This window comes from Scyliorhinus canicula, chromosome 13, assembly GCF_902713615.1.
Source record: "Scyliorhinus canicula chromosome 13, sScyCan1.1, whole genome shotgun sequence".
NCBI lineage: Eukaryota > Metazoa > Chordata > Chondrichthyes > Carcharhiniformes > Scyliorhinidae > Scyliorhinus > Scyliorhinus canicula.
In genome coordinates this window covers 136245073-136267446 of record NC_052158.1, presented here as the reverse complement: position 1 = coordinate 136267446, position 22374 = coordinate 136245073, and the positions used below count along the sequence as shown (strand labels likewise).

The 22374-nt window shown below is 50.5% G+C and overlaps 1 protein-coding gene across 1 annotated transcript in view; it reads right to left on the bottom strand.

Annotated features, from left to right (window-relative positions):
* Nucleotides 1–22374, bottom strand: part of LOC119976361 (transmembrane protein 255B) — a 109834-nt gene that overhangs the window by 75982 nt on the left and 11478 nt on the right. Inside the window, 1 exon segment of the mRNA XM_038816845.1 lies at nucleotides 12382–12524. Within this exon segment, the coding sequence (XP_038672773.1) occupies nucleotides 12382–12524 (143 nt within the window).

The window sequence follows — 22374 nt, the reverse complement described above, 5'->3', positions numbered from 1 at the left end:
CATATTGTTCCCTAAATTGTTCTCTTCATTCTTTTGTGACAACTGAGAAACCTCCACAGAGGGCTGCACTCACTATAATCCACACCATGTCTGGAGGAGCTAAGGGAGAGGGTAGAGCTGACGAGTGGGAGTGAGTTCAGGTATCTGCAGGTTAGGGACTTTGCGCGAAAGGTCTGGAGGGGGTTCCCAGAGTTGCCGGGATACACCCTGCTGGAGCGACTGCTGCTTCCGGATGTAGAAGGGAGGGAAAAATTAGGGATATATATAACTGGTTGGGGAGCAGGGAGGTGAGCAGGTGGTGAAGATCAAGGAGAAATGGGAAGCGGAGTTAGGAATTGAGATCAATTGGGGAGTATGGAATGAGGCACTGCGAAGGGTAAACAGGACTTCCTCTTGTGCAAGGATGAGCCTGATACAGTTCAGGGTAGTGGACAAGGTGCACATGACTCGGGTGAGAATGAGTGGGTTCTTTCGGCGGGTAGCAGATGAGTGTGGGAGGTATGGGCGGGGGCCAGCGAATCACGTCATCATGTTTTGGGGTTGCGAAAAATTGGGAAGATTCAGGGCGGGAGTGTTCATGGTCTCAGCCAGGATAGTGGAGGAGGAGGTTGACCCCGACCCTCACCATTTGGTGGCGATATTTGGGGTTTCAGAGAAGCTCATGGAGAGGAGGAGGCCGATGCTGTGGCCTTCGCCTCACTGATTGCATGACCGCGAATTTTGCTGGAGTGGCGGTTGCATCGCCAGTGGGGGTAGCAGGATGGTTGGGTGACCTGTATGACTTCCTGCGGTTGAAGAAGCTAAAGTATGAGTTGAGGGGCTCAGCAGGGAGTTTTCAAAAAAAGGTGGGGGGTATTTATGACCGTGTTTGAGGAGCTATTCGCAGCAGGAGGGTGGGGGGGAGGTGAAAAAGGGGGGAAATCTGTACAGACTGTATAGTTGATTGTTGGGAAGTATGTTTCCCAGGGTGGCTATTTGCTGTAACTGCTTTGATACATGTTCGTAATAATAAAAAAAATATATAATCCACACCATGTAATAGTCAGTCCCACTACCCCATCAACTGCCCTTTGGTGAAGACTGCCTTAGCAATAGGACTATATAACCTTGGATGCAGCATGTTGTGAGGAGTCCAAAATGAAAGGGAATCGACTGAACCCAGTTTGTGGCCAAGATGATCATAGTCTTATGCCACGGCAGATGGTAGGTATTAGTCTTGTGACACTGCTGTAACCTAGAAATGCAGTCCACTTATAGGTTGATTGGTAACATAGGCTCGAATGGTCAAGCTCCTCAAGTCAGGTTTTATTCCCAGATTGAGAAGTGAGTGTGAGGATTCTTCGCTTGATTGGGGTGGGGACTTCACTTCCTCAAAATGCAGGTGCAACCCCCCCACCCCCACCACCGTTATTCATAGATAGGCATTTAGGGCCTATACCATCACTTAAAATAAAAGCAAATTACTGCGGATGCTGGAAATCTGAAATAAAAACAGAAAATGCTGGACACATTCAGCAGGTCTGGCAACATCTGTGGATTCCTGACCTATTCATGTATATATTCATATATATGGGGTCGCACAGTAGCACAGTGGTTAGCACTGTTACTTCACTGTGCCAGGGTCCCAGGTTCGATTCCCGGCTTGGGTCACTGTCTGTGTGGAGTCTGCACGTTCTCCCCGTGTCTGCGTGCGTTTCCTCCGCGTGCTCCGGTTTCCTCCCACAGTCCCGAAAGACGTGCTTGTTCGGCGAATTGGGCATTCTGAATTCTCCTTCTGTGTCCCCGAACAGGCACCGGAATGTGGCAACCAGGGGATTTTCACAGTAACTTCATTGCAGTGTTAATGTAAGCAGCATGGTAACATTGTGGATAGAAAGAAAGAAAAGAAGAAAATCGCTTATTGTCACGAGTAGGCTTCAATAAAGTTACTGCGAAAAGCCCCTAGTCGCCACATTCCGGCACCTGTCCGGGGAGGCTGGAATGGGAATCGAACCGTACTGCTGGCCAGCTTGGTTTGCTTTAAAAGCCAGTGATTTAGCCCAGTGAGCTAAACAATTGCTTCACAGCTCCAGGGTCCCAGGTTCGATTCCGGCTTGGGTCACTGGGTCACTGCCTGTGCGGAGTCTGCACGTCCTCCCCGTGTGTGCGTGAGTTTCCTCCGGGTGCTCCGGTTTCCTCCCACAGTCCAAAGATGTGCAGGTTAGGTGGATTGGCCATGATAAATTGCACTTAGTGTCCAAAACTGCCCTTAGTGTTGGGTGGGGTTACTGGGTTATGGGGATAGGGTGGAGGTGTTGACCTTGGGTAGGGTGCTCTTTCCAAGAGCCGGTGCAGACCCGATAGGTCGAATGGCCTCCTTCTGCACTGTAAATTCTATGATAATCTATGATACTTGTGGCAATAATAAAGATTTTAGTCCTGACCTTCTATAGTGCCCCACTTCTTCCACCCCCCCCCCCCCCCCCCCACTATAAAATCCATCACATTTCTACCTCTCTTCAGTTCTGAAGAAGAGCCACACGGACTCGAAACGTTAACTGTTTCTCTCTCCTCAGATACTGCTGGGCTTGCTGAATCTATCCCGAATTTTCTATTTTTATTCCGAACCCCCCACTCCTGCACGGAAAGTCATGTTGGTCCTCCGGTTCAACTTCCATATCCAAAAACATTCCATTGCCTCTGGCCCATATCGGGAGAAGGAATCTGTCAAACACAGGACAGTAGTCTCAGTGTCTCTATCATGCTGCTGATGCAGGCCGGGGAAATAGAAGACAGTCAGATATTTGCTCACAATTACTAACTTTGTCCTACCGCAAATCATCGACTTCAAAAGTAGCAGGCAACCTCTGAGATACCTAACTTCAGCAATTCATTCATCTCCAGGACTGGGCAACACCATGAGTTACTATTGAGTCAGATATCAAAGAAAATGATCTTTTAAAGCACTGAAACATTTGCAAATAAATATCTGATGACAAGAACCCCTTCTTGGCCTGCTGTTTTATATAATTATTTCTGTCATTTGAATGGATTGAAAATCTGGTATCATTTTTTAAACAACACAAAACATACTTCCCAACAATCAATATAAATATAGGTGACACGTTTTTATCAATTTTTCACCCACCCTTTAATCCTTCATGATAGGCTTTCCAGAAAATGAATACAGTAACTAATTTAAAATTGTCAAAACGCTGGCATATCGCCAAATGCTTGTTAAAATATTCATATGATCTGACACTAGCTTTGGCAGCACATACATTAAAGTTGCAGAACAAAGACTAAATGATCCACTGCTGTCAATACATGTTCCTATAAGACAGCACAAAACTCTAATCTGACGTGACGATCTTTGACCGAGTTGCGGGGATAGGGCGGGGGAATGCACCTGGGCTGCGGTGCTCTTTCAAAGGGTCGGTGCAGACTTGGTGGGCTGAATGGCCTCCTTCTGCGCTGTAAGAATCATATGCTTATCAGGACCTCGGACCCGACCTGGCCGAACGTCGAGCGGGCTTCAACAAGGCTCTTTAGGAACAAGGTTAGCTTTGGGATGATGCATCTGGCAAAATTGTTGGTCACATTCAAAAACAAAGAACATTATTTTAATACGGAGGAGGCGAATGATTGTGTTAGGAAGAATGGTTTGGGAGAGGACTAATGTGGAGTTTCGATGTTTTTATAAGCTGAATGTTTGGAGGTGCTACGTTTTCATGTGTGGGTCTTTTTCACTATGGTCGATGTTTGGGTTGTTCAGAGTCCTTTTCTCTCGCTGGGAGATTGGGGGTGGGGCCTTTGAGAAGAGGAGATTTGGGCCTGTTCTTTCCCGATTGCAGTGCTTTGGGTGGGGGAGTAGGGGGAGAAGGGTGGTTTGGGTTATTTGGGCAGGGCCTTTTGTGTGGTTCTGTAAGTAGGGATCAGCATGCTAGAGAACGGAACCAGTGTGGGGCTGCAGCGGGTAGCCAAGGATTGGGGGTGGGGCGGTATGTGATGGTGAATGGGAGGGGGGGGGGGGGGGGGGGGGCTTCGGTAGTTTTAGTGAATATTTAAGCACCAAATTGGGACAGAAAGATCGAGCCCCAAATCATTAGTAACATCAGGAATGGCGAAGGAACTGGGAGTTTTCATGGAACAAATGCGGCGGGGGGGGGGGGGGGGGGGGGGGGGGTGGATCTGTGGAGGGTTTGGCATCTGGGAGAAAGGGAGTTTTTCTTTTTCTACCCTGTGCACCGGGTATACTCCCAATTAGATTTTATTATAGTGGGAGAATAGATATCCCCGGGAATATACTGCAGGTGATTTCGGACCACACGCCACATTTTGTGGGCGTAAGGTTAGAAACAGGTCAAGCCCAGTGAACTCTGTGGAGGTTAGATTTGGTGCTCCTGACGGACAATAAATCTTGCAAAAAGGTAGCCTCAGCAATAGAGCACTATGTGGAGTTTAACCAGAATGGGGAGGTATTGCCCTCCAGGTTTTGGGAAGAACTGAAGGTGGTGATTAGAGTGGAGGTAATATCTTACAAGGCCCACAGGGAAAAGGCTAAGGTGAAAGGCAGAGGTTGGTTAATGCTATTTTGGAAGTGGACAAGCCGTATTCAGCATCCTCGACAAAAGAGCTGTTAGCGGAGAGAAAGAGCTTGCAGATGGAGTTCGATCTAGTTTCGATAGGGAAGGCAATGAGCCTGTTGCGTCACTCACCGGGGGGGGGGTATTCTATGAGTATGGGAAGAAGGCTAGTCGCCTGTTAGCTAACCAGTTGAGACAACGCAGCTACACAGGCGATAGCTCAGGTTAGGGATGAGGGGGGATGGCTGGTATTGGCTGCAGATAAGATCAATGGAGCATTTGAGGATTTTATCGCGGGCTGTGTTGGTCCGAACGTTGGCAGAGGACTCGGAGATGGAGGGGCATTGAAAGGGAGGGTAGAGAGAAAGCACAGAGTGCCCCCTATGTGGACCACATATTGCTGTATGTTTCGGGTGCTCTCTCATGTATGGGGAAGATAATGGGGTTGTTAAAGAAGTTTGGATCCTTCTCAGGGTTGTTATGGATGCCAGACCAGATCTCAACAGTGGCTACGATACTGAACCAGAAACACAACTTTTTTTTATTTTTAAAGACCGATTCGCTCCAGGAGTGACTGCATGAGAAATGAGGCATGATTATGTTTACAAACAAAACTTTACTATAGGAAAATAAAAACAATATTTAACTTTCAAACTTTGAATCTAACAAGAACAGCTTACATGTGTCTCTTAACCCTAACACACGATTTCCCATTAAACAGCATGTAAAATGAACATACAGCACTCAATTCAATTCCATTTATACAGGCAGGCAAAAATGATACTTGCAATACAGAACATATTCCTGCTGGAACTTGAGCTCTTTTAGACCCTGCTCGAAAGCCTGTCTCTGCAGCAGTTTTTCATGGCTTCTGCCGATCGTTCTCTGAATCCTTCTGCTCCCACCTGTTAAAACAGGGTTCTTTTATCTCTCTAAGCTCTGCCTAAACCCTCAAAGATGGTTCTGTCCAGGCATTTCCAGACTTGAGCTAATCATCACTATCTGGGCTTTTGATTATCCACTCCCTTTTACACAAAAGAACAGGGCCATTCTATGAATATGCATCTAACCTCCACTTGCGGACAAACGAGGTCATCAGACTCTGTAATGGGCTATTGGCGCTGACGCTGCCAAATTTATTATATTACTATTGGTGATGAATGTAGAAAAGGTGCGGCAATGATAGGGGGAGCGGGATTCGGGGTTGGGGCAAATGGAGAAGGCTTCTTGTCTTGGGACCTGTTTAAAGGCATTGGGCCACGGCCCCTCTCCCGTTCTCCCCAGCCAGGTATACTGTGAGCCCAGTGGCAGCGGCATCCCTTAAAACTTGCAATCAGCTTAGGCAGCACTTCGGATTGGGGAGCATGTCTGTATGTCGCCAATCTGTGGAAATCATAGATTTGCGTCGTGGGGAATAGACGCAGCTTATAGGAGGTGGAGGAGGGAGGGGGTCGAAAGGATCAGGAATCTATTTGTGGAGGATAAGTTCACAGGGCTTGAAGAGTTGAAGGAGAAATACCAGCTCCCAAGAGAGAGTGAATTTAGGTACATATGCAGGTGTGGGACTTTGTTCGCAAAGAGTTTCCTCGTTCCTTCAGCTGCCAAGGCATAAGTTGATGGATAGATTGTTATCATGCGACGATCTGGAGTAGAGGAAGATCTCCAATATATATGGGTGGTTGCAGTAAACGTGGAAGGCTTCATTAGAAGAGATAAAAGGGAAGTGGGAAGAGGAGCTGGGAGTGGCACTGGGGGAGGGCCTTTGGGGGAGGTGCCTGGGGGGAGGGGCACAACGTCCACCACAAAATGGCGTCAAGACATTCTCCGTCCAATCACGTTTCATGATTGCGACGTCAGCCGACGGAGAATTCTGCCCCTTGTGTTCCAGGACCAAGTTGGAAATTGTACAATGCCACTTTTATGCAACAGCGGTACAAATTATTTCAATCTCGTGGGATTGCCTTTTTTGTATCTGTAATCCATGAGTAAATTGTACTTTCTACATACCATAATTTGCCTGTTCATGTTTAATTATCGTGGATTCTGATCTATATCAAAATAAAACTTACAAGGAATGGAATGTGTTGGTAATTTCTTCATTGTGGGGTCAGCCCACCAGTTTCCCCACCAGGATCACTGAATCTTTTTTGAAAGGGAGAACAAGATAACATTTGGAATAATTACTGTTATTTGTAAGGACTTGTCGATAGATTGCTTCCACATAGTTCTCCATAAACCGCTTCTGCATAATTGTCAACGTTCTTCTTAATTCTGTAAGTAATAATCAGAAACTGCAAAGCAAAAGACGGCCCAAGATTGGTTTCTAAATGGACCAATTCCACTGCTCCGCTTGACAAAGGTTGGACTTGCTTGCAAAGGAATAGTTAATCTTCGATCACCCAGCACCTTCCTGAATAATGTGGTTGAATATATGGGATGTAAATGCCAGCGAGACCCACAGACATTGACTCAAATCCCACAACCACACACCCCTGCCCCAAAGTGCTGGAGAGCTGCTGGCTTCTGTTTGGCAGGAAGCTCTCTTAAGTCGGATTTCCTATTCCTGAGATGCAGAAATACCACCTCCAGCCTATTTCAGTGGCTTTGGGGCAGCTTGTGCACCCGTATGTAGCCCCCCCCCTCCCCCCCACCCTTTAGCTGGGAGAGGGTACGGGGCCAGGTTCAGCTCAATGACTATGGAGAATCGGCCCAACGTGCCACCATTTAATGCTGCCTTGGAATGTTGATCCAAATCATTGTACTGCCAAGAGTTCATACAATATCAGTTTCCCAGAAGACCCATTAATGATTTTGCTGATGTATCAACCAGTCCAAGGTCAATCTTAAGAAATATTGGGAAAATTAAATAAAGCATTATTTCAGATCAGTTTGTTTGCAATCAGAGAATATCATGGGCTGGATTCTCAGGTCTACAGACTAAGTGATCACGCCGGAGTAGAATCACTCCTGGTCTCCGCTGGGTACCGGGAGTGATTCCTTCTCCTCTTCCATGCAAATTTATGCATGGAGGAGAGCTCCCGGGATTCTTTTTTTTTTAAACCATTTTATTAATGCATTTATAATTTTATAATAATAACAGTAAACAGTACAAATACAAATCTAAACATAGTGCACCTCCTCCAAACAATAATCTAACTCCCTCCCCCACCTCTGCTGACAGTTAGTTTTTTCCAAAGAAGTTGACAAACGGCTGCCACCTCCGGATGAACCCTCGCATTGACTTGCTGAGGGCGAACTTTTTTTCTCAAGTCTGAGAAACCAAGCCGTGTTACTAAGCCAGATCTCTGAATTCGGGGGCTTCGAGTCCCTCCACGCTAACAATATCCCGTCTCGGGGCTACCAAGGAGGCAAAGGCCAAGACGTCAGCCTCTCTCACCCCCTGAACTCTGGGATCTTCCGACACTCTGCAAAATCGCCACCTCTGGACTCGGCACCACCCTTGTTTTTAACACCGTGGACATGACCTCTGGAAAACCCTGCCAAAATCACCTACGCTTCAGGCATGCCCAAAGCATATGGACATGGTTTGCTGGGCCTCCCGCACACCTCGCACACCTGTCCTTTATCCCAAAAAACTTTCTCAACCGGGCCACCGTCATGTGTGCCCGGTGCACAACCTTAAACTGAATCACGCTGAGGACATGTTGACTGCTTAACGCATTAGCCCAAAGACCTGCCTCTATCTCCCCCCCAGATCACCTTCCCACTTGCGCTTTAGCTTCTCTGTCTGCGTTTCCTCCGACTCCATGAGTTCTTTATAAATATCCAAAACCTTCCCCTCTCTCAGCCCCGTTCTAGAAACTACCCTATCCTGCACCCCCCGTGGCGGCAGGAGCGGAAAGGTCAAAACCTGCCTTCACAAAAAATCCCGTGCCTGCAGATATCTGAATCCATTTCCTGCTGGCAGTTCAAACTTCTCCTCTAAATCCTTCAAACAGGGGAAGCTCCCCTCTATAAATAGAACCCCCATCCTCTCAATCCCTGCCACCTGCCATCTCCAAAACCCCCCATCCAGCCTTCCCGGTACAATCCGATGGTTACTGCAAATTGGGGTCCAGACCGATGCTCCCTCCACTCTCATATGCTACCTCCACTGCCCCCAGATTCTCAGGGCCGCCATTACCACCGGGCTTGTAGAGTACCGGGCCAGCGAGAATGGCAGAGGTGACATTACCAATGCCCCCAAACTTGAATCTTTGCATGATGCCGCCTCTACTCGCTCCCATACCGACCGACCCCCACCACCACCCCCACTACCCACTTCCTAATCATGGCTATATTTGCCGGCCAGTAATAGTTGCTAAGGTTCGGCAGCGCCAACCCACCCACCCCCTCGGCCACGCTCCAGCCAAACTTTCTTCACTCGCGGGGTTTTACCTGGCCACACAGAACCCAAATTACCTTGTTTACTCGTTTAAAAAAGGCCCTTGGAATAAAGACGGGGAGGCACTGAAAAACAAACAAAAACCTCAGGAGGACCGTCTTTTTCACGGTCTGTACTCTTCCTGCCAGTGATGTGCAGTGATGTGCCAGTGACAGCGGGAGCATGTCCCACCTTCGAAAGTCAGCTCCCGGGATTCTATCGGAATCCAGTATCGGGCCGCCGCTCAAAATGGCGGCCCAGTACCAAGGTCTGGCGGCCGGCGCCTCTCACCCTCACAACAAAAATCCTGCCCCTCCCCCGTGCACTGACAAGTAGGGGCATCCTCCACTCCCACCACGTGAATATTGGGTCACCCCCCCCCCCCCCCCCCCCACAGCACACAATGACGAGGGGGATCCTACCCTGCCTCCACCACCCTCCATCAGACCCCCTCATCAGACCTTCCACCAGTCCCCGCAACAGCCTCCACAGAGACATCCAACAGAGGCCCCCAATCATACCTGCAACACAGACCTCCGCAGCAGACCCCATCAGAGACCACCCCCAGCAGAGACCCCCCCCCCCATCAATGCAAATCTTCCATTCAATGTCACACAGCAAAACATTGTATTAGCCAGTGATTGACAGTTTTATTACTCCAGAGGCAGCTGCTTGGTGGAAAGATAGGGATCTATCTTTCCCTTCGTGCTTGAATGCATCTTCATTGACCTGCTTTAATGCTAAACACAATGTTTATAAACACACTTGCTGTGCTTGACAGCTTCTCGCCACATAAAAAGTAGCTAAGTGTTTTGACATCCTCTTTTCACGACAGAAAGCATTCGAGGAAGCCTCTGACACTTGTAACAGCTGCTACTTTGAACACCTTTTCTGAGGCAGCAGATGTTCTGAAAGGGTAAGTGGAAATGCGGTGATATTTTTTCCTACTGCCAGGACTGCTCTTCAGCTTTTATGCAAGGATCTCTGAGGGAGTCTGTGATAGGAGGGTCTCTGTTGAGGGAGTCAGTCTGTTTGGGGTCTGATGTGGAGGTCTGTTTTGATGGTCTCTGATGGTTGGATTTGGTAGGGAGAATCCGATGGGTGGGCAATCTGATGTGAGGGCTAATGAGGCACTGGGGGGCCTAATGTGATGTATGTTGGGGGGGTCTGATTGAGGGCTGGCAGGGTAGCAGTCAGTGGTAGAAGCAGGACGTACCTTGTCGGGGGGAGGGGTCCATCCAATCAACTTTGGAGGGCACCTCCATTATGCATTGACCCCAAATAGATTGACTCCCTCAACAGAGGGCAGAGAGCTCCAGGGTCCCAGGTTCGATTCCCGGCTTGGGTCACTGTCTGTGCAGAGTCTGCACGTTCTCCCCGTGTTTGCGTGGGTTTTCTACGGGTGCTCCGGTTTCCTCCCACAGTCCAAAGATGTGCAGGTTAGGTGGACTGGCTATGCTAAATTGCCCTTGGGCGGAATTCTCCGACCCCCCGCAGGGTCGGGGAATCTCCCGGGGCGGCGTAAATTCTGCCTCCGCCGTGGCCGGAATTCTCCGCCACCCGGGAATCAGCGGGAGCGGGAATCGCACCGCGCCGGTCGGTGGGCCCCCCGCGGCGATTCTCCGGCCCGCGATGGGCCAAAGTCCCGCCGCTGACAGGCCAATCCCGCCGACGTGGTTTCAACCACCTCTGGTGCCGGCAGGATTGGCGGTGCGAGTGGGCCCCTGAGGGAGTTCACGGGGCGATCGGACCCTGGGGGGTGCCCCCACGGTGGTCTGGCCCGCGATCGGGGCCCACCAATCGGCGGGTGGGCCTGTGCCGTGGGGGCACTCTTTTTCTTCTGCCGCCGCCACGGCCTCCACCATGGCAGAGGAAGAAGAGACCCCCCCTACCGCGTATGCGCCGGTGGCGACGTCAGCAGTCGCTGACGCACCGGCACATGCGCGGACCGGCGAAGGCCTTTCGGCCAGCCCCGACGCCGGGTGGCATAGCGCCAAAGGCCGTTGGCGCCGGTTTTGGCGCCAGTTGGCGTAGCGGGAGTCACTCCAGCACTGGCCTAGCCCCTAAAGGTTAGGGAGGCCCGACGCCGGAGTGGTTGGCGTCACTCCGCTACGCCGGGACCCCCCGCCCCGCCGGGTAGGGGAGAATCCCGGCCCTTATATTTAAAAAAAATTAGGGGGGGTTACTGGGTAAGGGGATAGGGTGGCGATGTGAGCTTAGATAGGGTGCTCTTTCCAAGGGCTGATGCAGACCCGATGGGCCGAATGGCCTCCTTCTGCACTGTAAATGCTATGATTCTATACACCCTCCCACCACAGAGACCGCTGCCTAAACGATGAAGAGCAGTCCAGGCAATAGGAAGAAAAATCACAGTGTTTCTACTTACCCTTGGAGTCCATCAAATTAGGGCCATGCTTGAAAATTCCTGTCCCAATTCACACCCACGTGAATCCCAGCTGAGAGGTCGGAATGCAAATGGGTGCAAATGACTCATTTCCATAGTGCTGATGTTGCGAGGTGTGCAGCTCGCTGCCGCCGCTGGTGGGAGACGGGAGCATTGAAATGGTATCGGCGCCGATCCAATTTTTCGGCCGATGCTCAATTATCCGCCGAATAGGAAAAACCACTACCATCGGCAGGCAATGGTGAATCCACCCATAATCACCATATCACTTTCTAAGATGATGTATCCTGTTACTCATTTGCATATCACACTGTTGGAATTGACCCTTATACTATAAACAAGAGGCCATCCAACTGAATAGCATTTACATTTATAATGAGCTAGCTTTTGGTTAAAACAAATATAACAGGTAAATAAGCCTTGTGCACTTTAATTCATTTATTGTGGATGATACTGGTAGACCCAAAACTGCTCCACGAAATGATATTTTAAAACGTTTGATGTCACCCATAGATAGGTCCAACGTCCCAATAAAGAACATCCGAAGGGAAAAAAAATCAGAAATCCTCATGTAAATGCTGGAGAATCTGGTCCCCTGTTTGCTGCAACTCTGGGACATTGTACTCAACTTGAAACACAACTTTAAAGTGTGGTCTTGACTAGATTTCTCACTATCAAGTATCTTCTTGCGTACACAGCATATAGCAGAATGAGAAAGAACGGAGTATAAAGTTTATAATCAACCCCTAATAAAATGCATCAACTGCTACATTTTTGGTGTCAGTGGTGATCATCATTGCCATTGGATGGATATCATCATCTTCCTAACTGACAGGAAAAATTAAAACTGAGGAGTGGCGAAGTAACATAGGGGAGGAATAGCGACACAGTACAAAAATGTATTGCCATAAATGCATAAAACTGCATTTGACATTATCACGTAGAAAGTGTGCATGTCTGTAGATATTTATGGGGGGATAGAGAATGTTGCATTTTCTCATTTGGAGGGTTTTCTCGTTTGCACTTACAATTATTCCAGATGCATAGCCGATGATGCTGATGTTCTCTGTTCTTGTTTCAATGAAAATGCCAACAGCAGTGATCAGAAGTGAGAGAAGTAACAGAATGCTCGAAAGCCACACTGCCCTCTTCCTTCGTTTCATCAGCAACTCTGTAGAAAGGGAAATCCCAGTGATATTATGCCAATAGGTTGCTTTCCGATCTTAAACATAATATATTAATTTTCTGTGTCAAGTCGGGTTACTGTCTTTTTTAGGTGCATAAATCGATGTGGTGTTTCAGTTGACCTAATTAGATTTCCAATTTTTTCGGAACTTGATTCGTCTATATGTTGATGTGGTGTATAACAAACCAAATCATAAAAACAAATTCCAATTCAAACAAAGAACAATACAGCACAAGAACAGGCCCTTCAGCCCTCCAAGCCTGTACCGGTCATGATACCACCCTTGGCCAAAACCCTCAGCCTTTCCTAGTGCCGTATCTCTCTATACCCATCCTATCCATGTACTTGTCGAGATGCCCTTTGAACGCTGTTAATGTATCTGCTTCCACAACCTCCCCTGGCAATGCGTTCCAGGGACTCACCATCCTCTGTGTAACAAACCTGCCTTGCACATCTCTTCTAAACTTTGCCCTACAGACCTTAAACCTATGCCCCCTGGTGACCCCTCCCCCCTGGGGAAGAATGCCTGCCCTTCCACGCAATCCATACCCTCATAATCTTGTAGACCTCTATCAGATTACCCCTCAACTTCCATCGTTCTAATGAAAACAGTCTGAGGTTATTCAGCCACTCCGCAAAGCTAACGTCCTCCAGACCAGACAACATCCTGGTAAACCTCCTCTGCACCCTCTCCAAAGCCTCCACATCCTTCTGGTAGTGTGGCGACCAGAATTGTACGCGGTATTCCAAGTGCATATGTACCAAAATCTCTTTTATTAGTACATTTGTCAATGAAAAGAATAATCATACAACACATTTTATTTGCAAATCCAAATTTGGTTCACTAACAATGATAAACTTGCAACAGTCATTTACTTGGATTTATTTGTAAGGAGTCGGCATCTAAAATCCACTTAAGTGGTAGATAGGTTGAAGTGGTGTGTAAGACGAGGCCTGATCTCCAGGAGAATGATCTTTTACACTGAAAAATATGATACATGCCTAACGCCCTTTATGGAAGGCAATCCTGTTCTTACCTGCATGTAACTCCACACCCATGATATTATGTTTGATTCTGAAATGGCCTAGCAAGATACTCAGTCTTATTAAACCAGTATGAAGTCCAAAAGAAATGAAACTAGCTGGCACTGACCGAAGCACTGGAAACGACAATGACACATCAAGTCCTGTCGACCCTGCAGATTCCTCCTTACTAATATGAGGGGGCTTGTGCCAAAATTGGGAGAGCTGTTTCACAGACTAGTCAAGCAGCAAACTGGTGCAGTCATATTCACAGACTCATACCGTACAAAGGAATTACTGAGTAATTTGTTGGAGCTCTAGGCTGACGTGCCCGGGTCCTGACTGTCTTAAAAGAAGTAAATAATGAAATAGTTGATGGATTGGTTTTAATTTTCCAAAACCTCCAAGGTTTGGGGAAGGTCCCATTAGATTGGAAGATAGCAAATGTAACTATTATTCAAAGTAGGAGGGAGACAGAAAGCGGGAAACTACAGGCCAGTTAGCTAAAGTTGTTATATAGCAGGGCACTTGATAAATTCAAGATAATCCAGCAGAATAGGCATGGCGGGTTCTGTTGGGGTGGAAGTCAGCTTCTCCACCCTGTGCCTCGGTGTGGCTGGGAGATCTAATGGAGTTCCTGCATTTAGAGACGGTGAAGTCTACCCTAAGAGGAGCAAATAAGCGGTTCCATAAGAGATTGGGTTTGTTTATTCTGCATTTGGGAGAGCTAGTTACCGTCAACTGTTAGGGGGGTGGAGGGGAGGTTGATTGGGGGGGGACGGGGGAGCGGGGGTGAGGTTTTGTGCTGGGTTTATTTTATTTTGTATTGTAATGTTTTGTAAATGTTAAAATGTTAAAAATTTGAATTAAAATACTTTATAAAAAAAGAAGACACATGATTTGTTTTTTTTTAAAATAATTTTTATTGAAATTTTCGATACAAACATTTACCCCTATTACATTTTAAATTATAACACCACAAGTCCCCCCTGGAAAAACCTCCCCACGCCCTCCCCCGCGCGCACCCCCCCCCCCCCTCCCTCCCCCCCCCCCCCCCTCCGCGCTATCAGTCTAGCAACCAAACCGTTTTTCCCTTTCTGCCGATGGCCTCGGGCAGTCCTTGCCCGCGACCCCCCGCTGACGTGCTCCCTTCGTTGCTATCCCCCCCCCCCCCCCCCCTCCCTCCCCCCCCCCCCCCCCCCCACCCCCCTTTTCTCCCCGGGTTGCTGCTGTTTCGGCCTCCGGTTCCTATCTCTGATCCAGAAAGTCAAGGAAGGGCTGCCACCGCCGGAAGAACCCCTGTACCGACCCTCTCAGGGCGAATTTGATTCTTTCCAATTGGATGAAGCTTGCCATGTCGTTTAACCAGGTGTTAACGCATGGTGGCCTTGTGTCCCTCCACTGAATCAAGATCCTTCTCCGAGCTACCAAGGACGCAAAGGCCAATATTCCGGCCTCCCTTGCCTCCTGTACTCCTGGCTCCACCCCAACCCCAAAAATCGCTAGCCCCCACCCTGGTTTGACCCTGGTTCCCACCACTCTCGATACCGTCCCCGCCACCCCCTCCCAGAACTCTTCCAGTGCCGGACACATCCAGAACATATGTACATGGTTCGCAGGGCTTCCCGAACACCTAACACACCTGTCCTCCCCCCCGAAGAACCGACTCATCCTAGTCCCCGTCATATGGGCTCTGTGCAGCACCTTAAATTGGATGAGGCCCAACCTTGCGCACGACGACGACGAATTGACCCTCTCTAGGGCATCCGCCCATGTCCCATCTTTTATCTGCTCTCCCAGCTCCGCTTCCCACTTGTCTTTCAGCTCCTCTATCGGTACCTCCTCCACCTCCTGCATTATTTTGTAGATGTCCGAGACCTTCCCTTCTCCGACCCAGGCCCCTGACAGCACCCTATCACTCGCCCCTCCATCGGGAAGCAAGGGGAATCCTTCCACCTGTCGTCTGGCAAATGCCTTCACCTGCAGGTATCTAAACGTGTTCCCCGGGGGGAGCTCAAATTTCTCCTCCAGCTCTCCCAGGCTCGCAAACCTCCCCTCTATGAACATGTCCCTCAGTTGCCTGATGCCCGCCCTGTGCCAGCTCTGGAATCTCCCGCCAGTGTTCCCCGGGACAAATCTGTGGTTCCCTCTCAGTGGCGCCGCCATCAGACCCCCCACTTCCCCCCTGTGTCGCCTCCACTGCCCCCAGATTTTAAGGGTGGCCGCCACTACCGGACTCGTGGTATACCTTGTGGGGGGGAGCGGCCATGGTGCCGTTACTAGCGCCCCCAGGCTTGTATTGCCGCAGGACGCCCTCTCCATACGTTTCCAAGCTGCCCCCTCCCCCTCCATCACCCACTTGCGCACCATCGATGCGTTCGCCGCCCAGTAGTATCCGGAAAGATTGGGTAGCGCTAATCCTCCACTGTCCCTACTCCGTTCCAAGAAAATCCTTCTCACTCTAGGGGTGCCATGCGCCCACACATAGCCCATAATGCTGCTAGTTACCTTCTTGAAAAAGGCCCTGGGGAGGAAGATGGGCAAGCACTGGAACAGAAACAAGAACCTCGGGAGGACCGTCATTTTGACTGACTGCACCCTCCCTGCTAGCGACAGCGGTACCATGTCCCACCTCTTGAACTCCTCCTCCATCTGCTCCACCAGCCTTGAAAAGTTCAGCTTGTGGAGGGTCCCCCAGTTCCTTGCCACCTGCACCCCCAAGTACCTGAAGCTCTTTACTGCTCTCCTAAAGGGGAGCCGCCCAATTCCCTCCCCCTGATCTCCCGGGTGTATCACAAACACCTCACTTTTACCCACATTTAATTTATATCCCGAAAAGTCCCCAAACTCCGCTAGTATTTCCATTACCTCCGGCATTCCCCCTTCCGGATCCGCCACATACAACAACAAATCATCCGCATAGAGTGATACCCGATGCTCCTCCCCTCCCCTTGTCAGTCCTCTCCAACCCCCTGAACCCCTCAGTGCCATCGCCAACGGTTCGATCGCTAATGCAAATAGTAAGGGGGATAGGGGGCATCCCTGCCTGGTACCTCGATGGAGCCCAAAATACTCCGACCTCCTCCCGTTTGTAACCACACTCGCCATCGGGGCCGAATACAGCAGCTTCACCCACTTGATAAATCCCTCCCCAAACCCAAACCGTTCCAGCGTCTCCCACAGGTATTCCAACTCCACCCTATCGAATGCCTTCTCCGCATCCAGTGCTACCACTATCTCAGCCTCCCCCTCCACTGCTGGCATCATAATTACATTCAACAGCCTCCGGACATTTGTATTAAGTTGTCGTCCCTTTACGAAACCCGTCTGGTCCTCATGGATTACCCCTGGCACACAATCCTCTATTCTGGTTGCCAGGACCTTTGCCAACAGTTTGGCATCTACATTCAAGAGGGAGATAGGCCTATAGGACCCGCACTGTACAGGGTCTTTGTCCCGCTTCAGGATCAAGGAGATCAGGGCCTGTGACATTGTCGGGGGCAGAGCCCCCCCCTCTCGCGCCTCATTGAAGGCTCGCACCAGCACTGGACCCACCAAGTCCACATACTTCTTATAAAATTCCACCGGGAACCCATCCGGCCCCGGCGCCTTCCCCGCCTGCATCTGGCCTATCCCTTTAACTAGTTCCTGCAGCTCTATCGGCGCCCCCAGCCCCTCCACCCGTTCCTCCTGGACCTTTGGGAACCTCAATCTATCGAGGAAGTTCTCCATTCTCCCCCTCCTCCTGGGCGGCTCAGACCGGTACAATTCCCTGTAGAAATCCCTGAAGACCCCGTTCACCTCTTGCCCCTTCTGCACTACGTTCCCTCCCTTCTCTCTCACTCCCCCAATCTCTCTGGCTGCATCTCGCTTGCGCAGCTGGTGTGCTAGCATCCTGCTCGCCTTTTCCCCGTACTCATAGACCGCACCCTGTGCCCTTCTCCATTGCGTCTCCGCCTTCCTAGTGGTCAGTAGGTCAAACTGGGCCTGTAAACTGCGCCGCTCCCTCAACAGCCCCTCCTCTGGTGTCTCCGCATATCTCCTGTCCACTTCTATAAGTTCCCCCACCAGTCTCTCCCTCTCCTGCCTCTCCTTCCTTTCTCTGTGTGCCCTTATGGAGATCAGCTCTCCTCTGATCACTGCTTTCAGGGCCTCCCATACTACCCCCACCTTCACCTCGCCCGTGTCGTTCGTGCCCAGATATCTCTCAATTCCCTTCCGGACCCTTCCGCACACCTCATCGTCCGCCAGCAGCCCCACATCCAGGCGCCACAGCGGGCGCTGGTCCCGTGCTTCCCCCAGTTCTACCTCTACCCAGTGTGGTGCATGGTCCGAAATCGCAATGGCCGAGTACTCCGTGTCCTGCACTCTCGAAATCAGCCCCCTGCTCAGTACAAAAAAGTCTATTCTGGAGTACACCCTGTGGACGTGGGAGAAAAAAGAATACTCCCTCGCCCTTGGCCTGCCAAATCTCCAAGGGTCTACCCCCCCCCATCTGCTCCATGAACCCCCTTAGCACCTCCGCCGCTGCCGGCCTCCTATTCGTCCTGGAACTCGATCTGTCCAGCCCAGGGTCGAGCACTGTGTTGAAGTCCCCCCCCATGATCAGGCCTCCTGCCTCCAGACCCGGAATGAGGCCCAACAGGCGCCTCATAAAACCCGCGTCATCCCAATTCGGGGCATATACATTTACCAGCACCACATTCTCTCCCTGCAGCCTACCCTTCACCATCACGTACCTACCCTCCTTATCTGCTACCACCTGCGCCGCCACGAACGACACCCTCTTTCCCACCAAAATCGCCACCCCCCCGGTTCTTTGCGTCCAAGCCTGAGTGGAACACCTGTCCCACCCACCCCCTTCTCAGGCGCACCTGGTCTACTACTCTCAAGTGAGTCTCCTGCAACATTGCCACATCCGCCTGCAGTCCCTTTAGATGTGAAAAAACCCTTGATCTCTTGACCGGTCCGTTCAGCCCCCTCACATTCCAAGTAATCAACCGGGTCGCGGAGCGACCCGTCCCTTTCCCCTGTCTATTAGCCATGTTCTGTCCCCTGTTCGCCCCGGGTCGACCCTCCCCTTCTGACCCGTTCCCCATGGCGATGGCCCCCCCCCCTCTCTCCTCCCGTTCTTCCCTTCCCGTCCTCAGCCTTTCCAGCAGCAACCCGGTATCCCCCCCTAACCCCCCCCCCCCCCCCCCCCCCCCCCCCCCCCCCCTGGCTAGGACCCCTCCTAGCCGCAGTGTATCCACCATCGTACTCCCGAGAGTCAGCTGGTTTTCGCTGACCCGGCTGCCCCTGCCACACTCCGACTCCCCCCGATGTGGGGGGGGGAGGGGCCTCCCCCCCCCCCCCCCCTGCCATCCCTCTCTGACTCCGCTTCAGCGCGGGAAAAGCCGCCATTGCTGGCCACACCCCACTCTTCTCTCCTCCCCCTTCCTCCGTCCCGCGCGCGGGAAACAGGGGAGAGCCCGCGCTTTCGCCCGGCCACACCCTACCCCGCCATCTTCAATTCCACCCCCGTCCCCATCCACACCGATAACAAAGCCCCCTTAAAACGAGAGGAAGAAAAAAGAGAAAAAGAAAACACGCATAACCCACTTGCTCCCCCCCCGTCCCGCCTCCCCAACTTAACAATATAACAATATAAATAACAAATCGCAAATAAATACATAAATACATAACTATGCCTGCACAACTAAATAACTAAATAACTACCCAATAATAACGTACTTAACCAACAGTAACCATAACCCTTAAAGAACAGATCAAAAAACAGTAAAAAAGCCCCCCCTACAACAACAATAATTAAGGGAAGTTGGCAACGGGAAGAGACACACAAAAAGGAACAAAGAAACCCCCCATAACACAAGTTTCAAAGAAACCAAACGATCCATCAACTTTAACCAAGTTCCGACCTGGCCTAAGAAAGACATGGGCCACTTGATCAGTCAAGGGTACTCGGGCGGCCTCGACCGCCGGCGTTCCCAAGTTCTAGTTCAGGTCCAGCTTTTCCTCCCGAACAAAAGTCCATGCCTCCTCTGGGGTCTCAAAGTAATGGTGCTGGTCCTTGTAGGTGACCCACAAGCGCGCTGGCTGCAGCATTCCAAACTTGATCCTTTTTGCGTGCAGCACCGCCTTCGTTCGGTTAAACCGGGCCCGCCGCTTTGCCACCTCCGCACTCCAGTCCTGATATATCCGCACCGTCGAATTCTCCCATTTGCTGCTTTTCTCCCTCTTGGCCCACCTCAGCACTTTCTCCCGATCGCAGAGACGCTGGAACCGCACCAGCACCGCCCTCGGGGGCTCGTTTGCCCTAGGCCGCCTAGCCATGACCCGATATGCTTCTTCCAGCTCCAGGGGCGATGGACCGGCCCCCTCTCCCATCAGGGAGCTCAACATCTCCGCTACATATTTCGGGAGATCAGGCCCCTCCAGGCCTTCTGCTAGGCCCAGGATCCTCAAGTTCTTCCGCCTCATTCGCGTGTCCAGCTCCTCAAAGCGGCTCTGCCATTTCAGGTGGAGTGCCTCGTGCACCTCCACCTTTCCCACGAGGACCGTGGCTTCCTCCTCCCTCACCGCCATCTCCTGCTGCAGCTCTCTTATCGACGCCTCTTGGGTCGCCTGGGCCCCCATCAGCCTTGTGGTCGTCGCGTTCATGGACTCTAAGAGTTCCACTTTCAGCTCCGTAAAACACCGGAGGAGAGCGGCCTGCTGCTCCTCCGCCCATTTTCTCCAATCTTCTAGTGCACCACCGGCCGCCATTTTGGTCCTCTTCCCCCGCTTTTTTTGGGGAGCTGCTGCCGCTTTTTTTGTCGCCCCTCTCCGAGTACCGACCATAAAGTTGGTCTCACTCTCCTCAGGGAGCCTTCCCCCACCGGGATTCGTCTTTACAGTACCGTCAGGGCCCTCCAATCGGCCCTTAAACACCTTTGTCGCAGGAGCTGCCAAATGTGCGACTTAGCTGGTCATAGCCGCAACCGGAAGTCGACACATGATTTGTTTTGAATGAAAATCAGGCTTAACCAATTTATCGGAGTTGGTTGAAGAAGTAACCTGAGCTATGGGTAAAGGGGAATCAGTGGATGTGCTGTATCCAGATTTCCAGTAGGCATTTGATAATTAAGGTGCCCCATCAAAGGTTATTGTGGAAAATCAAAGCTCATGTTATGGGGGTAACATATTGGCATGGATAGAAGATTGGCTAGCTAACAGGAAGTAGAAAGTGGGAATAAATGGGTCTTTTTCAGGTTGGCAAGATTTGATGAGTGGTGTGCCATGTTAAGACCTCAGCTGTTTACATCTTACATGAATGACTTGGATGCGGGGATTGAAGGCTTGGTTCTCAAATTTACTGATGACACAAAGATAGGTAGGAAAGTAAGTTGTGAAGAGGACATAAGGAGGCTACAAAAACATATAGATAGGTTAAGTAAATTGTAAGTTGGCAAAGATCTAGCAAATGGAGCATAATGTGGGAAAATGTTTATTTTGGCAAGATGAATAAAAAAAGAAGCATCTTAACTAAATATTGAGAGATTGCAGAGATTGGAGATGCAGAGGGATCTTGGTGTTTTAGTGCATTAATCACAAAAGTTTAGTATGGAGGTACAATGAGCAATTAGGAAAGTGAATAGAATGTTACAATTTATTGTAAGGGGAACTGAACACCAAAGTAGGGAGATTATGCTTCAGTTGTACAGGGCACTATTGAGACCACATCTGGAGAACTGTGCAAGTATTAGCCATCTTATTTAATGAAGGATGTAAATGCATTGGAAGTTCAGAGAAGGTTTACCAGACTAATGCCTGGAATGGGTGAGTTATCATATGAGGAAAGATTGGACAGGCTAGATTTGTATCCGCTGGAGTTTAGAAGAGTAAGAGAAGAGTTGATTGAAACATATCCGGGCTCAGAGAATTGTTGGTGACACAGGAAATTCCCGCCACGCCGCTCCGACGTGAATCTCCGGCGACCGGAGAATCGGCGGCAATCAGGCCCACGCAGTCGACGCGGTGCCGGTTGGGGGCCACTGAAAGAGGCCCCCACGGCGATTCTCTGGTCCACCGGCCAATTACCCGGTGGAAGCACGGACCCGCGGCTGCAGTGGCCATCCTGGTGGGGGGGTGGGGGCATCAGACGCCGGAAGGGGCCTCTACGGTGTCCAGGCCTACGATCGGGGGCAACCGATCGGCGGGGGCCGCGATCTGGAGGGGGCCTACCTCCTTCCTCGAGGGCCCGTTGCATTGCTCCGCCACGTTGCTCAGTGCCATCGCGGAGACTGCTACTATGTGCATGCACCAGCGTGGAGACGGCCATCACATGCACACGCGGACCCGGGCCGGCTGCGCAGGGCCGTGTATCGGCGCCAAAGCTGCATGCAGCACTCCAGCACCATGCTGGCCCCCTGCGGGCCGCTGAACCGCTGGGCCAGGAGGCTCGTTGACGCCGACGTCAACACTTGGCCGGAATTTCGGAGAATCCCATCTTGAAGTGTTTGAAAGGGTGGATGTGAGAGGGTGTTTCCTCTTGTGGGAGAATCTAAAATTAGGGATCACTGTTTAAAAATAAGGGACTGCCCATTTAAAACGGAGAACAAAATTCTTCCTCTCAAACAGTTGTGGGCTTTAGAACTCTCTTCCTGAAAAGGTGGTGGAAGCAGTCTTTGAATATTTTTAAGAGAAAGGTGGATAGATTCTAAGCAAGGGAGTGACAGGTTACTGGGGGTAGGTGGAATGCAGATTTGAGGTTACTATCAGATCATATGTCCAAAACACCTCCATCATCATCCCTGGGTATGTCTGTCCCACC